At 20.9% G+C, this 16,499-nt stretch overlaps 3 protein-coding genes across 6 annotated transcripts; 2 read left to right on the top strand and 1 right to left on the bottom strand.

Annotated features, from left to right (window-relative positions):
• The first annotated feature begins 337 nt into the window (after nucleotides 1–337).
• Nucleotides 338–8,922, top strand: LOC100866834 (uncharacterized). Of its 2 annotated transcripts, none has more exons than XM_086913751.1 (15): nucleotides 338–537; nucleotides 2,672–2,841; nucleotides 3,092–3,376; nucleotides 3,457–3,681; nucleotides 3,760–4,212; nucleotides 4,372–4,554; nucleotides 4,652–4,852; nucleotides 5,109–5,303; nucleotides 5,402–5,535; nucleotides 5,605–5,977; nucleotides 6,119–6,340; nucleotides 6,420–6,488; nucleotides 6,692–6,798; nucleotides 6,883–7,036; nucleotides 7,628–8,922. In XM_086913751.1, the coding sequence occupies exons 1-15, from the start codon at nucleotides 492–494 to the stop codon at nucleotides 7,811–7,813; spliced, it is 3,003 nt and encodes a 1,000-aa protein (XP_086769877.1). In that variant the 5' UTR covers nucleotides 338–491; the 3' UTR covers nucleotides 7,814–8,922. The 2 variants fall into 2 exon arrangements, with proteins under 2 accessions (XP_086769877.1, XP_086769878.1); XM_086913752.1 differs by lacking the exon at nucleotides 338–537 and adding an exon at nucleotides 1,922–2,198.
• A 140-nt stretch (nucleotides 8,923–9,062) lies between these two features.
• LOC100872954 (GPN-loop GTPase 1) lies at nucleotides 9,063–13,808 on the top strand. Of its 3 annotated transcripts, none has more exons than XM_086913754.1 (5): nucleotides 9,561–9,994; nucleotides 12,239–12,487; nucleotides 12,552–12,916; nucleotides 13,093–13,322; nucleotides 13,406–13,808. In XM_086913754.1, exons 1-5 carry the CDS (start codon nucleotides 9,754–9,756, stop codon nucleotides 13,743–13,745), a joined length of 1,425 nt encoding a protein of 474 aa, XP_086769880.1. In that variant the 5' UTR covers nucleotides 9,561–9,753; the 3' UTR covers nucleotides 13,746–13,808. The 3 variants fall into 3 exon arrangements, with proteins under 3 accessions (XP_003690640.4, XP_086769880.1, XP_003690831.2); XM_003690783.4 differs by lacking the exon at nucleotides 9,561–9,994 and adding an exon at nucleotides 11,570–11,754; XM_003690592.4 differs by lacking the exons at nucleotides 12,239–12,487; nucleotides 12,552–12,916; nucleotides 13,093–13,322; nucleotides 13,406–13,808 and adding an exon at nucleotides 10,438–11,170 and having other exon boundaries at nucleotides 9,063–9,994.
• On the bottom strand, nucleotides 13,771–16,486 carry LOC100866293 (heat shock transcription factor, Y-linked). The gene is made up of 3 exons (XM_031920341.2): nucleotides 15,248–16,486; nucleotides 14,358–14,457; nucleotides 13,771–14,152 (listed from the first exon to the last, which is right to left on the bottom strand). The coding sequence occupies exons 1-3, from the start codon at nucleotides 15,695–15,697 to the stop codon at nucleotides 13,986–13,988; spliced, it is 717 nt and encodes a 238-aa protein (XP_031776201.1). The 5' UTR covers nucleotides 15,698–16,486; the 3' UTR covers nucleotides 13,771–13,985.
• Nucleotides 16,487–16,499: the final 13 nt, after the last annotated feature.

Genomic DNA, 16,499 nt, shown 5'->3' on the forward strand with positions numbered 1-16,499 from the left:
ATTTAATATTTCTTTTAAATATATTAAATATCTAAAATCTTAAGTTTTTATTAATAATGTCAAATTTTATGATTTATTTTTTAATAAAAAATAATTTCTAATTATATATATCAATTTTAAATATATGATGATCTAATTTTTTGGTACATCACTAATTTAAAACAGAAACGTATCTTTTACCGGATTGGTTGCTTGCGCAATCTTTGCTTGTGATTCGTCATTCTGTTATTGTTCCATTTGTGTAACCGTCATTTCAAATCAGAAAAACCGGTGGAGAATTCCTCATGGAGAAATGTTTGGATTCAACTAGAAAGTGAGGTAGCGATTTTCCTCTTGCATACGAGCGTTATAGTTCAAAGGGGACAGATGTGATTGTCGTCACCGTGTTCTCTCTAAATTAAAATCCGTTAAAAGCGTTAACTATTAAAGTTATTTTGTTTGTGTATTTTTTCTTATTTATTGTTGTTTAAATACGTGAAAAACATTTGATAATGTCATTTTCGAAAGCTAGAATCCAAAGATTTAATGAATTTGAAAGTAAGTAAATATACATTTTCATTGCTTTTTTTAATGTATATTTGATATATATAGTATACTTATAAATACTATTGTTATATTAGTTATAGATTATAATAATATTATAATAATATTATTTTTATAATTTGTTTGAGTTTAAAGTTTTTATGAAGTTATTAAAGTTCCAATAATTTTTATATAGGATATTTGGCGGGAAGTAGATTATACAATATAATAATTTTTTAAAAAATATGAATATTATACATCGGATATAGATTATAAGTTCTTTATAATTATAAATATATATAAAATATTTATAACTGTTTTTATTATTATTTATTGTTTTATAATTATGATAATTAAAAAGATATATTATTATAAGAAATTAAATTTATTTATAAAAAAAATTGACTTATATCGTATGTATATGTATTTATAATATGTATTTATAAATATATAATTATTTTTATTATATTATTTTTCAATATATAATTTTATCTGTATTTTTATTATTTAATAACAATTTTTTATTGAATAATTAATTTTTTTTATAAATAGTTGTGAATAATAAATTATTTTTTATTTAGTAATAATAAAATATAAAAATATAATTCGAATCCAATTATCAGTTTCAAAATTAAGTTTCTTAGCTTTTACCAGTTCGCTAATTGCAGCGACATTTAAAAATTATGTTTAGATGATGTTTAAACAAATTAATTAGATGAATTGAGAATTGAAAATTATTGTTGAAAAATAAGAGAAATATTGAATCTTTTAATATATATACATGTTTCTATGAATATATGTCGAACTGTGAAATAAACGGTCATATTGAATTTATAATATAAATATAAATATATATAAACAAAATATAATGAAAATGTTTTATAATTTCGAAACTACTATTATTTGAACTTATATTTAATTATTAGGTTATATATTAAGATTTTTTTAATTTAATAGATAATTTTAATTTAATTTAATAAATTTTGATTCTAAAATTTTTCTAAATTTTTGAAATACTATTCTTATTAATCTTTGTTCATGAATTAATAAAAAAAATTTTTATTAATATAGATATATTTATTTTAATGAGTAAAATTAAATAAAATAAAATTTATTATTTATTTTGTATTTTTTATGTAAGATTAATAAGTTATAAAATTAATATTAATATAAAATGATAATAATAATAAAATAATAAATTCATAATAATAATAAATGATGATAAATTAATTGTTTAGCTATGTTTTAGGATTTTTATTTTTTATTTATTAAAATATATTAAAATTAAATTCTTGTAATAGTTTAAATTATACGACGAATATTGATATGTTATTTGTTGAATGGCATTTTAGTTCTTTTCGTCTAAAAAAATAGAAAAATGAAATTTTATTTCTATTTTGTTTTCTGATTTATTTATAATTATATATATTTATTTATTTATAATGCAATAAATAAAAAATCAATTATATAATTACAATAAATTACTGATAAAATAAAATTATATTAAAATAAAATAACGTAAAATGAAATAAAAAAAAAAAATTAAAAGCTGTTTAATTTTTAAATGTTGCGTGCAAAAATAAGAGGGAGGGAAGGATAAAAAGCATGATACGGGGTCGTAGCGCTATGGATTTATATGAAAGAAGGGATGGTTTGAACACAAGATATAATACCTGGTAAATTCGATAACCTTACATAGACATGTTCTTTTTATTTAGAAACAGCTGTCTCTCATTTATGCTTGCATCCTGTAAACTAACACCCGCCGAAACAGGAAATTTTTTTTATCGTTTTTGCATGTATTATTACTCTTTTTATTTTCTTATTATATATATTTTTATATATAATAAATAAATAAAATTATATATAAATAATCAAATAGAAATTTTTGTAAATGTTTATATAAATAATTATTTCAATAATTAAAACTTCTTAATTAATTAATTATGGATTTTAATAATATATTTCGTGTAATAATTAATAATCCAAAATCATGTAAATAAACTGTCCACAGATAATATTTTTAAATTTGGACATGGTTTTAAGATTTTACTTTCGTTATATATGTATTTTTTAAAAGATTATTCAATTTAAATTTTTAGAAGTATACTTATTTTTTTTCGATCTTAAAAAATCATTCATTTTGCAGATGATGTACCTCCACCTGGAGCGTATGATCCAAAGTTTGATAGTAAGGTGAAAGGGTCCGTTATTGAAAAATCAGAGAGATTTAATGACAATAAAAGTGTTGGTAGCGCCGAGGGTAATTTATCAGTATGTACTAAACACACATGTATTGCAGCAAATAGTTTTAAAACGGTAAGAAATCTGCGATTGATAAATATATATATATATACATATATATTATATAATATATTTAAATAAATATATTATATTGTAATTTATTTTATTAAATTTCTATACATTATTTAAAATTATATATTTATAATAATTTAATTTTTAAAATCGGATTTTGGATTAATAAACTATTAATAAAAATTGATATATTCTATTATTTATTATATTCTATTAATAAAACATTTTAATTTCAATCATAAATTGCTTTTAGCCACAATTACCACGAAAACAAAATAGAGATTATCAAACGAGATCAACTTCTAAAATTAAACGTACGCTTATTTCTTCTAATGATCAAAAATTAAAGTACCAATCAGAGAATCATCTTGCTGATCTTCAAGTAGAATGTTCCAATAAAGACAAGACAATACAGGAATTGGAACATCATATTGAAGATATGAAGGAAGAAGTGCAAAAATTGGAATTACAACTCGAAGAATTACGTAAAAAGCAAACGGAAGTAGAGACACAACATAGGAGGGACATAGAATCAATGGTTGTAAAATCCTTTCCGTTACGAATTATAATATTTCAATGAAAATTTTTATTTATTTAATTATTAATTTCTATATACAGGCTAAATTGCAACAAGAAATTTTAAATGGTTACGACGAAAAGCATCAAACTGAAGTAAAGAATCTTCGTTCTCAACTCTTGGAAGTTTCGGAAGAAAAAGAACGCGAAATTGAAACAAGAAAAGCTATGGAAGGTGATCTTAGAAATCGTATCACAGATTTCTCAAAAAGAATAGTCGCTTTAGAATCTGAATTTCTTGATAAAAAAAACACAGATATAGAAACAGTAAGTACATATTAAATTTAATTCTAATACCTGAAAATATTTTAATTTCATATTACTTTTCCTAATTTTTTTTTATAGATCCAATCTCTTAAAGTACAAATCGAAGAATTAACAACACAGTTAGAAAAAACAACAATAAATCATACAGATGAAATTAATTTATTGGAACAAGAAAAATCTCAACTTAATTCGTGTATTAATAATTTAACAGACGAACGCGATAAATTAGAGCTAAGATTACAAAAACGACAAAACGTAATTCTTGAACTTCAAGGACAATTATCTACTTTGCAATGTGAATTAGACGAACTGAAGGCTGAATATGAAAAGATTGTTGAAAATTCTTCAAAAGAAATAAACAATCTTAAATATAAACACGAAGAAGAAATTGATAAATTAAAAATTGAGTTTCAAAACGAAAAAATATTTCTTGTTAATAAAGAAGAATCTGAAATCAAAATAAAAGATCTTAATGAAGAAAATAATTTTTTTAAAGAAGAATTGGAAAATGTACAAAAACTTTATAAAGATGTAAGTGTTAAAAGTTTTAATTGCTTAAATAATGAAAGAAATTACTGTAGAGGAGGAAATGCGACTTACTGCAGAAAGATATAAAACATGTTTAGCGCGAGTAGAAATGGAACGAACGGCATTAGACGAAAAATTAGTTACCTATTTTATTTATTATAGGTCAATAATCGTTTACGCGAAGCACATCAAGAATTAGAAGATTCGGATAAAAAACATAATCTCATTTTAAAAAAACACAAGGAAGATTTAGCTGATGTGATGAAACTTCACGATGAAGAAAAATTTCAACTAAAAAAGCAATTAGAGGATGCAAGATTAGATTATTTAAAAGAAATAGAAAATGTACATAAATTGATTTATATTTTTTATATATATTTTATATTATTTCTTATTATAATTATTTTATAAAAAAATTAATATATATTAATTTTTTATATAGTTGATAGTAACAAGAGATGAAGAAATAGCAGATGTAAAAGAAGCAGCTAACAAAAAAATTGAAGAAGAAGTAAAACGAATCAAGCAACATGCTGACAAAATGATAGAAAATGCGGAAGTGGTTACTAGAGAAACATTAGCAGCTTGTCGCACTGAATGTGATGAAAGAGTAAAAAGAGTAATCGCTGAGAGTGACGCGAAAGTAAGCGGCTCACACGTGCGTAAAATGAAAAACATCACTGACTGAGTGCTTTTTTTCTAATCTTTCAATAAAAATTCTTTTTGTTATATTAAAAAAAAAAAATTATATAAAAGAATTTTTATTGTGGATATTATTTCTTTTCTGAAATGCTTTCGAATTTTTTTATTTTCCAGTTTCTGTGATGTTTGCCAAATATTTTATGCTCTTTTGTAAGAGCATTTATGTATAATTTTTTAACATGAATTTATTAATACAGATAAATGCTATGATCAGAGAGGCCAAAATTACTGTAGAGGAGGAAATGCGACTTACTGCAGAAAGATATAAAACATGTTTAGCGCGAGTAGAAATGGAACGAACGGCATTAGACGAAAAATTAGCACAGAAAGATGCAGAAATTACTAGACTTTCTGTAACTCTTGAAGAATTAAGAAGTTCTGCAGAAACACAGGTGTGACATAATCTAAAATGAAAATAACTTTTTTTAAATATAATTTTATTTTTCATTAATATATAAATTCAATTAAAAGTATTATTGTATAAATTTAGGAAAGTTTTGGTCAAAGTTTACAAATGGAATTAGATCGAGCAGAAACAGAATTAGCAGAGAAAAAAGAAGAATTAAGAGCTTTAAAAGATCAAATTCGAAAAGAAGCTGCAGAAATGGTAGCTAGGAAAAAGAGGTACTTTATTTTTTAAGAATAAATATAAATATATAATATATATATAATAATATAATATATAATATTTAGATTCGAAGTTATAATGGCTGAAAATCAAGCATCAGTTGCTGCCTTAACTACACGTTTAGCCCAAAGTACTGCTGAAGTAGAAAGACTCCAACATGAATTAAAACTTGACAAAGATTGTATCAATGAACATCGTGATTTACTGAGTATCATGCGTAATAATTCTCAAATGGTACATGAACAAGTACATGTATTGATGGAACAATTAGATGCTAAAAAGGGATTAGTTGATCAACTTGAAGCTGAAAGTTTAAGTGAAGTAGAATCATTAAGATCTATACTTGAAGCTAAAATTGATGATCTAAGGAAAATAGCAACTAGGGAAGTAGCAGCATTACAAGCAGAAAATAATGAAATAACTGCTCAAAATGTTGAGGTACTTTTTCTTTTTAATTTAATTTAATATTTTGTTTAAAATAATAAAATATTATTTAAAAATATTGAATATATTATTTAAATATAATATAAATAATTGTTTTTAAAAAAATAAATTATTATGTTTATTTTGAAATATTAGATGAAAAAACAACTTCATGAAATGTCTAATTATCTAACTGAAGCACAAGATATGCTGCTTAAATTGGAAGAAAGAAATGATGCTCAAGAACTTGAAACTTCTCAAGCACAAATGCTTAACAATAAACTTAATGAACAATTGAAAGAACGTGAAACAGTAATAGAAAATATGAACAAATTGTTAGAAGAACAATCAAAGAAACATGAAATTACCTTAAACGAGGTATGCTATAAAAATTATTATATTAATATTTTCTATTTGTGATTAATAAGATACTAATCTAATTATCTTTATTTAATAGGCAAATTCTAAAATGCAAGAACTTTCTGATAAAATTAAATGTCTTGAAGAAAACAATACTTATACACAGGTATTTGATAATTTATACTGTTTCTTATATTTTAATTATATAAAAAAAATAATACAAGAACTTTTATCTAGATTGTATTTCATATAATTGTATTTTACAATATATAAATCGATATACATAATATATATAATAATGATATATAATAATGTATTATGTAAATATACAATATAATTAATGTACTGATAAGAATATTGTGTGCATAGGAAAATGTTGAATTACTCGAAGAAGAACGAAATAAATGGAAAAATTTTGAAAAAGTGCTTTTAGAACAACTTGAAGAAGAAAAAACCTATCGAGAAACAATTGAAGAGTGAGTTTCTTTCTTAATTATTATTTCTATCTGTTTTAAAATATCATAAAGTAATTACATAATAAATATACTTTATGTATTTAGGGAAGTGAAAAAACTTTCTAAATATAATGAACAACTTTTAAAAGATTATAAAGAAATTCATGAAAAATATGCTGAGATTGTTGGTCATCAGAATCATAAGCAAAGAATTAAACATGTGTCTCAGTTGAAAGATAAAATCAATCAACTCGAACAGGTACGTTTAATTTTCTATTTTGAATTTGCAATAATTTTATATTGGATGTGGTGTAATTTAACAATGTTTTTGTTAAGATGTTATTAATATATTTGATATTCACCATTTGTAATCATATTATTTAATGAAAATATTTTTCTGTTTATATGTATTGCATGTTTTTTAATTCACTAATTATATTTTTTTATTTTATTTATATTATTAATAATAATTATTTATATATTTTATATTATTATTAATAAATGTTTATTTATTATAATGTATAATGTATAAAATATGATAAATTATTTACTTGTTTTTATTTTGCATGAAAATATTTATTTTTTGCATGATTCAAATTAATAATTGCTTAGTTATTTCCTGGACAATGTATTTAAATTATTCATCTATGTGAATATATATATTTTATTAGGATAGTAAATATGTATAAAAATAAATGTCTATATTTCTATGATAGTAATTCGATTTTATTTTCATTATTATTCATTTCCAATTAATTTGTTTTTTTTTTTTAGTTTTAAATTTTTATTAAAAGTTATTATTTTAATTGTTAATATGTAGACATGATAATATATATAATATATTTTTTAGGATTTATACGCAAAAATGAGGACGATAAAACAACAACAAAAAACAATAGAAAAATTACAAGCAGAAGAAAAACGTGCTTATAGTAAGGGGAAAGAGAATATGTTAGGACTTTCACAAAGTAATTATATAACTCCTCTTTCTTCTCCACATAAACCAATAACACCACTTAGGAATCGAAATGATTAATCTATTTTAGTATAGGCATATTATTTGTTTATGATTATTATAAATATGAGTTGATATAATTATTGTATGCATTGATAATTCATTTAAAATTTCAAATTCAATGCTGGTATACTTATTTTAACAAGTAAATAATTTTAAACTAAGTTTCAAATTAAAAATAGAGAAAGTGCTCAATATTTTGAGCAGTTTTCATATAACTTTCAGTTTTTTAAAATGATTCTATTTTGTTATTTGAAAGTAAAATATATACTTTCTAAGAATATTATTGCAAAAATATTGAAAAAATAATAAATATTAATAATTATATCAATAATTATTAACTCATATTTATCATAATCATAAAGATTATTCATTTATTAATAAGTTTTGGTATCAATATATGATGAATTTTATTATCATAATATATCTTAATATTTTTAATAATATTTAAATCTAGCAAACTTAATATTTTAATAACTTAATATCTTAAACCTAATATTTTATATAAGATCAAATGTTCAGTTTGCTAGATTTTATTAAAAGTCTGAATATAATTTATATAATAATAATCTGTTGTCCTCCAATATTTTAACACATTTAATTTTATAGAAAAACAGATTTTGTAAATAAATTTTTGTAATTCATAAGCATTTTTTAATTCTTTAAACGAACATTAGATATGATACAGAAATAGCAGAATATGAATAGAATAGTTTTGTTGTATTAACTTTTTATGACTTATATTTTTGAAACATTCTGAAAATGTTTATAGAATGTTTATAAAAGTTAATCATTTGTATTAAATGTAGACATATATATGTATACATATACATATTATTAAAAAGAGTTTCAAAAAAGTGTGTGCGAGTTCGAAATAGAGTGAAAAAATTCAGAATAATCAATTGTATATTCTACTATTTTCAAAATAGTAGCTATATTCTTTTAAAGTGCTTGATTATACAGTGTGTCTTAAAAATGAGAACATCTATTAAATGGAAATAAAATCTTTTGGATAGTGAATCAGTTACATATGATTGTAGATACGAGAGAATTGTTATTGTACTAAATTATAAAGTGTACACAATGTATTGTTAAATATATTATATACTATTAGTATATTAATTAATTAATTTATTTATTTATATTATTAATAATATATTAATTTTTATTCTGTCTTTATTCTTTTTCCATTATTTGTTTTTTTCTGTATCTCCTTGTATTCTCCTTGTTTTAGATACATGAGGTACAGTTAGAATGAAAATGATAGGATGTCAATTAAATTTATTTCATTATTTGTAATTTTACATTAGTAGAAATAGTTTCAATTTCAATCATTACTAATGTTGCAATCTTATTTGGAGTTGAATCAGTATTGATAAAAATGTATAAAATAATGATAAAATTAATGATAAATAAAATTAAGAGAGAGTTCTAATATTTAAGGCATAATACGTAAAAATGCATTGAATGTTAAATTTATTCTGTATCTCTATATGTCTATAATTTTAATATTGGTATTATATATTAATTATTAAGTCGAAAGATCAAAGAATTAAAAATTATATATTGGTGGAAAAATCGATTGAAAAAATCAATTAGTAATAACTCTAGCATGATTATTGTTTAATAAGCGATATAATGCAAGTTTGGCTTTGATGAGATAATGATGATATTATAGTCATAATAAAGGAACGGGAATTTTTTGCTAAAAAAAAAAAAATTACTATTACTTCTGTGCCGTCTTGGTGATAAATGCATATTATATAAGCATAGAATATTCACTTGTTTTTTATTACGCATTAAAAATACACGAATAAATTTACATGAATAAAATTAATTTTTTATGTGAACAAACAATATTATTAAAATTCCTGATAAAATAAAATTTAAATATATTGATTGAGATTTTTATTACAAAATTTTATTCATTATAATTTATACTTTATTAATTATAAATAATAATGTGGGCCAATGTTAATAATGCGGCTAATATATCTGGTAGATTTTTGAATGAAGATCATAATTTAAGTAATGGAAGTAACAAAATTGCAAGAAGAGTTGTCCAAGTAATTCCGGTTATGATTCAACAAATAAAATCATTTAATAAAGATTCACAAAATCATGTATTTACTTTTATTGGTATTGTGAATTATATAGAACGAAATAATACTAAAGTAACATATGGAATAAAAGATGATACAGGTATAAAAAAAATAATATTTTAATATAATTTTCCATACAGATATTAAATTATTATCCATATGGATAGAAATTTTATTTTAATTTTTTTTCAAATTTTAGATTCAAGAGATATTTTATCGTTATATTTAATTAAAATTTGCATTATTAAATTACAAAGTAAATTATTATTTCTCAAATAGATTATTAATGTTAATATCGTTGTTTATCATTTATTAATTACAATATTTATATTTATATTGTAATTAATAATAATTATTTTTATCATTATAATATTATCTGATATGTAATTATATTGTATTATTATATTATTATATATAATTTATATTACTTTTAATTAATAGTAACATTATATACTTTTATAAGATATATTATAATTTTTATAAGATATATGTATAAGGATAAGCATATGAAAAAATAAAGGTAATAAATATATTAATTTACAGATCACATCGAAAGTTTCAAATGGTTAGAAGTAGGAAAAATATCAGAGCCAATAATTAATTTAAATACTTATGTACGAATATTTGGACATTTAAGGAAACAAAATGAAAAGAAATATATATTAATTTTAAGAATTTGGCCTTTGATTCATTTAAATGAATTAACTAATCATTTATTAGAAGTGACTTATGTAATATTAAAATCTCAAAAAATGTTAAATAAACAGAATAAAAAATCTAATATAGATAATATAGATGCTTTTATGTTAGATGATAACTTTATTGGATTAACTAAAGAACAAAGCATAATTTTTAACATTATTCAAGCAAAAAATGATAGTGAAAATGGAATAGAAAGGAATGCCATCAAAGCTCATGTGCCAAAGAATATAGATGTAGATAATATTATTAGTTTCCTTACAAATGAAGGGCATATTTATACTACACTTACAGATAATCATTTCAAAACAACTTAATTATATATTATTAAAAAATATATATTTTTATTGAATTTCTTAAATTAAAATTAATTCTATTAAATTTATTAAATTAATATATTCTACATGATTATATGTTAAGTTAAGTAATATGTTAAGTTTATATATTAAGTTTTTGTTTTTTTCCGGTTTTTTATATAAAAAATATTTAATAAGTATTTTATGTTTCATATTTTGTAAATAGTAATTATTATAAATAATTAATAAAATATTATATTTCAAAATACAAAATACAAAAATTATTTTTCACAATTTCATTTTATTCGTAATTCATTGTCATGAAAATAATTGGTATAATAAAAATTAACCGACGAATTTTATATATCGATATAAATTAATATAACTTGATATAAATCAATCAGAAATTTTATTAGCTAGTAATTAAAGTTGCAAATTTTTTATATTGATTTTTTTCGATAATTCAAACATTTAAATTTCTCAGTATTTAATTTTTAAACATTCATATTAAAAGATAAACTTTAATTTTTTGGTAGTTTATAGTTACATTATTGTAAAAAATTATAAATAAAAAAAAATAGACAAAATTAATTTTAAGTAATTTTTTAAACTTTAAAAATTTAAATTTTCAGAAATAAAAAATTTAATAAAAAATTTGGATTTTTTAATTTTTTCATTTATTTATATATAATGCACTATCTATTTCCTTTATTTACCGCTAGATAGTTCTTCAATGTCTATAAATTATATGATTGATGAAGTGTATTTATATTTATATTGTATTACGATAAAACCATTTATTGTAAAAAAAAGTTTATATTATATTTCTAATTTATAAAAGTATTTATAAAAGATTAATATATGTGTAAGTTATATTTTGTAATTTTTAAAGTATTAGATATTATTTATATTTATCAAGTATAGAATATTAAAATTACATTATAATTGTAAATTAATTTGATAGTTCTTGTTAATTTTTTCCCTTGAGATTAATTATATAATGATTATTTAATTATATTTGGTAATAGTTTATACATTTAAACTTTAATAATGAAGTTAAAAATAAGGTTAGAAATTGATGTATTAACATTATACAAATACATATAGCTATAAAATAAAAATGTAATAATGATATAAATATAATTTAATTTGTAAGAATAAGATTTATTAGTTTTTATTGGTATTTACAAATTATTGTTTTATCATATTTTTTATTTCGTTTTTTTAATAAAAATTTCTTTCTTTCTCTGCAAAAAATAAATCTTTCTATGTAAAAAAAAAGAATAGAATATTATATTAATATTAAAAATTTAAATCTAAATTTTTTTATATTATCATTTCATTATTAGAATTTAAAATATCTGAATCTATGGATACTTCTGAATCTTCTAAAGATAATATTTTTGTACAAACTGATGTATCTGCCCAATCAAATACTAAAGAAAAAAAGCCAACATGTATTATTATTCTCGGAATGGCTGGATCTGGCAAAACTACATTTGTACAAAGACTTGTTTCAGTATTATATAAATTAAAAAAACCATATGTAATAAATTTGGATCCTGCATGTAGAGAAGTTCCTTATCCAGCTAACATAGGTAATATATCATATTTTTGTTGCACTTTAATTATAAATATTTTATTATATTTCTAATGTTTTAGATATAAGAGATACTGTGAATTACAAGGAAGTAATGAAACAATATAGTTTAGGACCTAATGGTGGTATTGTTACTGCATTAAATCTTTTTTCTACAAAATTTGATCAAGTCATAGAACTTATTGATAAAGCAAGCAAAGAGCATGAATATGTAATTTTGGATACACCTGGACAAATAGAAGTTTTTACATGGTCAGCAAGTGGAACAATCATAACAGAAGCTTTGGCATCTCAATTTCCAACAATTATAGTATATATATTAGATACTGTAAGAAGTGTTAATCCTGTAACATTCATGTCTAACATGCTTTATGCATGTTCTATACTTTATAAAACTAAATTACCATTTATTGTGGCTATGAATAAGGTAATTATTATAACATTATAAATAACATTTTTTTAAAAATAATATCATATATGATGTATAACAATATATATTTTTATAAGGATTTTTTTTTTTTTTGAATAAGAAACATATAATTTTATTAAAACATATAATCTAGCAATTAATCTAACAATATAATTATAATTATAAATTTCAAGATTGATATAGTTGAACATAGTTATGCAGTAGACTGGATGCAGGATTTTGAAGCATTCCAAGAAGCTCTGGATTCAGAAACAAGTTATATTAGTAACTTAACACGTAGTATGGCTCTTGCACTTGATGAATTCTATAGTCACTTACGTAGTTGTGGAGTTTCTGCTGCAACAGGAGCTGGTATTACTAAGTTTCTTGAACTTATTAAAGATGCTGAGGAAGAATATGAAAGGTAAATTAGATATATGAATAATAATAAATATTTGTATAGCATGAAAATAGCATGAAATATAAAAAACGAATTTTCTATTGAAGAGAATATAAAAAAATTTGGGAAAAAATGAAGATTAAACGAGACGCACAACGACAAAAAACAGAGAAAGAACAACTTGAAAAAGCAAGTCAAGAAGTTTCAGGAGAAAATATACCATTAATAGCAACAATCAATAGTGGAAGAGAAATTTCAGATATATATTTAAAACATGCTGGTAATGAATCAAGTGAAGATGAAGAAGGTACAGAAAATTTATTTAAAGATGAAGAAAATGATGAAGAAGAAAGAAAAGAAGCTGAATCCTTCAAAAATTTTTTAAACAGACACAAAATACAACAAAATAAACATGTAGTTAATCAATCCACAAGTAATAATACATAATATTATTTATTATATTTATTAATTATATATATTAAAAAATAAATTTTATTATTGATAAACAAATTGTACATTTAATATAAATACATATTTTGAACTCTTTTATATTTTACATTTATAGAAGATAGAAATTGCTATTTTACATAATCATTTTTTTTAAATAGATATTATGATAACTGTTTTAAAACATTTGCAATAATACTGAAAGTTCAAATAATATATAAATATAGTTTTACAGGTAATTTAATTAATATTTTTAGAAAAATTTGTCCACTTTATATAAACATTAGAAGTTAGTTGTGTATCATTTAAGTTTTCCTTTTTTGAAGAAATTGGAATCGAATTTTTTGTAATCCAGTCTATGGTAGATGGTTCATGATTTTGTGATGCATATAAATCAAGATTAAATACTGAAATTATTACATTTAAAATTAATTTTTAATATAATATTTATATAAAAATAATGGAGCATATAAAGAAATGAAATTCTATAATTTTTATTTATTTTTATTTTAATATTAGAATTCTAAAAAAATTTAATTGTTTTTATTTTATTAACTAATATGATTTTTATAATATTAAAAATAATTGATATTAAATATTAAATTATACTACCTTTTTCTGAAGAATTTAAAGTATTTTCATCTTTTATTCTATGATTTTGTGTTTGTTGATATTCTCGCGATATTTGTTCTAAAGCTTTCGTTAACGCCAACTAGAAACAATAATAGAAAAATTAAAATATAAATTAAAACAATTTTAGTTATAAATTTTTTTAATTAAAATAATATCGATTATAAAAATAAGTTGATTTTGAATTATAATATTTGTAATATTTTATACTCAATACAATATACATATTTAAAAATATTACAAATAATATTTTTAAAAATCATTTAATCTTCTATGCTTTCAAATTTTTTAAATATCATTAATATAATTAATACATAAAATTGATTATTTATAATATCGATATTTAAATTAATTTTTTTTGTTATTTAATATTTTAAAGTTTATATATATATATTTTTTTATAATAATGATTTCATTAATTCTATATATTAAAACATAGAATTTATGTAATCCAAATAGCATAAATGAAAAATTATTGAAAATTATTATATTAATAATAATTTTTTTTTAAATTGAATGTCTAAGATATATATTTTTATTAGATGCAATTTGTTAGGTTATTAATAATTAAATTTTGTTTGATAATAGTATACATATATCTTTTAATGTGAACATAATAAATATATATATAAATATATATAATAACTCTAACAAATATGTTTATTAAAATAAAATTAATTTAGTAAATATTATGTTTTTTAAACTTAGTTTCTTGTTCTTATAGTAATCTATAATCTCATATAATACGATTTCGTATAATAATTTTATATAATTCGTATTTTTAAGAAATGTAATTAATATATTATATGAAAATTTTTTGTAATACAATGTATAATATATGAAGAGAAATTAAGTACATTTAATTTATTTACCCGGCACATATGCAAACGCGATACGTGATCGGAGTCCTTGCTTAAAAAATTCAATTCCGCGCTATTTTTCACTTTAAGTCGTTGACAGTGTTTCAATTTTCCCGCTGTTTTCCTATACACCCTTGGTAACAGATCTGGTCTGCCGGTACGGAAGTTTTCGTGCAAGAATTCGTGAACGTCCGGATTATGAGAATTACAAATCGGATCTCTATTATGAGATGTTACTTTCCGGAAACCATAAAGATTTAATTGTCTGATAAAACTTGTAATATTTTTCGTTTTGAAGATAGAATTGCCCGCGTCGAGATACTGTTCTTGAAATTTCTTGTAGTCGAGAAGAATTGTGTTGCCATTTAAACTCCAACGTATCGCGCCACTCTTACATTCATTCACTATACGCCACAGTTTTTGCGGGAATCGCAACGAAAGAAATATGCAATCGTCGTACATGATCGATTTCGAAGTTGCGTTTCTAGTTATATTGATAGAACACAGAACAAAACTAAATATAAGAGTCTTGTTTTCTCGAATCTAATCGCGTATCTTTTGCAAACAAAAAACTATCGTATCACGGCAACAATATTTCTTCTTTCGGAATTGATAGAATATCGAATTATTTTAACCTTTTGGCGCGAGCTTAAAATGTTTATTACGTTTTGGATATGGAAGCTGTTGTATTGAATCTTATGTGTATTTTATATATGTATAATGTTATATATATTATATATATTTATATATGTATAATATAATTGATCTACGATATTCCCATCATTTTTTACATATTTCTTTATAATATTGAGTTTGGACATAAAAAAAAATTTTAATATTTGAAATGTATGTTATGACTTACAATTGTTAAAAAGCAACGCATACCAGTTACATATTAAATTATAAGATTAAATATTTTAATACTGAAGTTTTTATTTTTTTCTCTATAAACTTCATTACTTATCTTTTCTGTTTCGTATAATAAATAAAATAGAACATAAAATTTAAGAAATGCATATTATGAGATTTAATAAAAACATTATGATTTAATACAATGATTCGTACACTAAAAAATAATGTATTTAAAATGTCTCTTACGCATCAATTTATACAATTCCAATATTTTATAATACAAAACTGTTCGCAACGCAAAACTATCAAACTATTATTTTGAAAGTGATAAAAGAAATCATACTATAGTATACGAATGTATGAATAATTATCATAATTATCATAATTAATAATAAATTATTAAAAGTATTAT

The sequence above is a fragment of the Apis florea genome, unplaced genomic scaffold (assembly GCF_048593485.1).
Source record: "Apis florea isolate Af1SG1 unplaced genomic scaffold, ASM4859348v1 contig_3496_pilon, whole genome shotgun sequence".
Taxonomy (NCBI): Eukaryota; Metazoa; Arthropoda; class Insecta; order Hymenoptera; family Apidae; genus Apis; species Apis florea.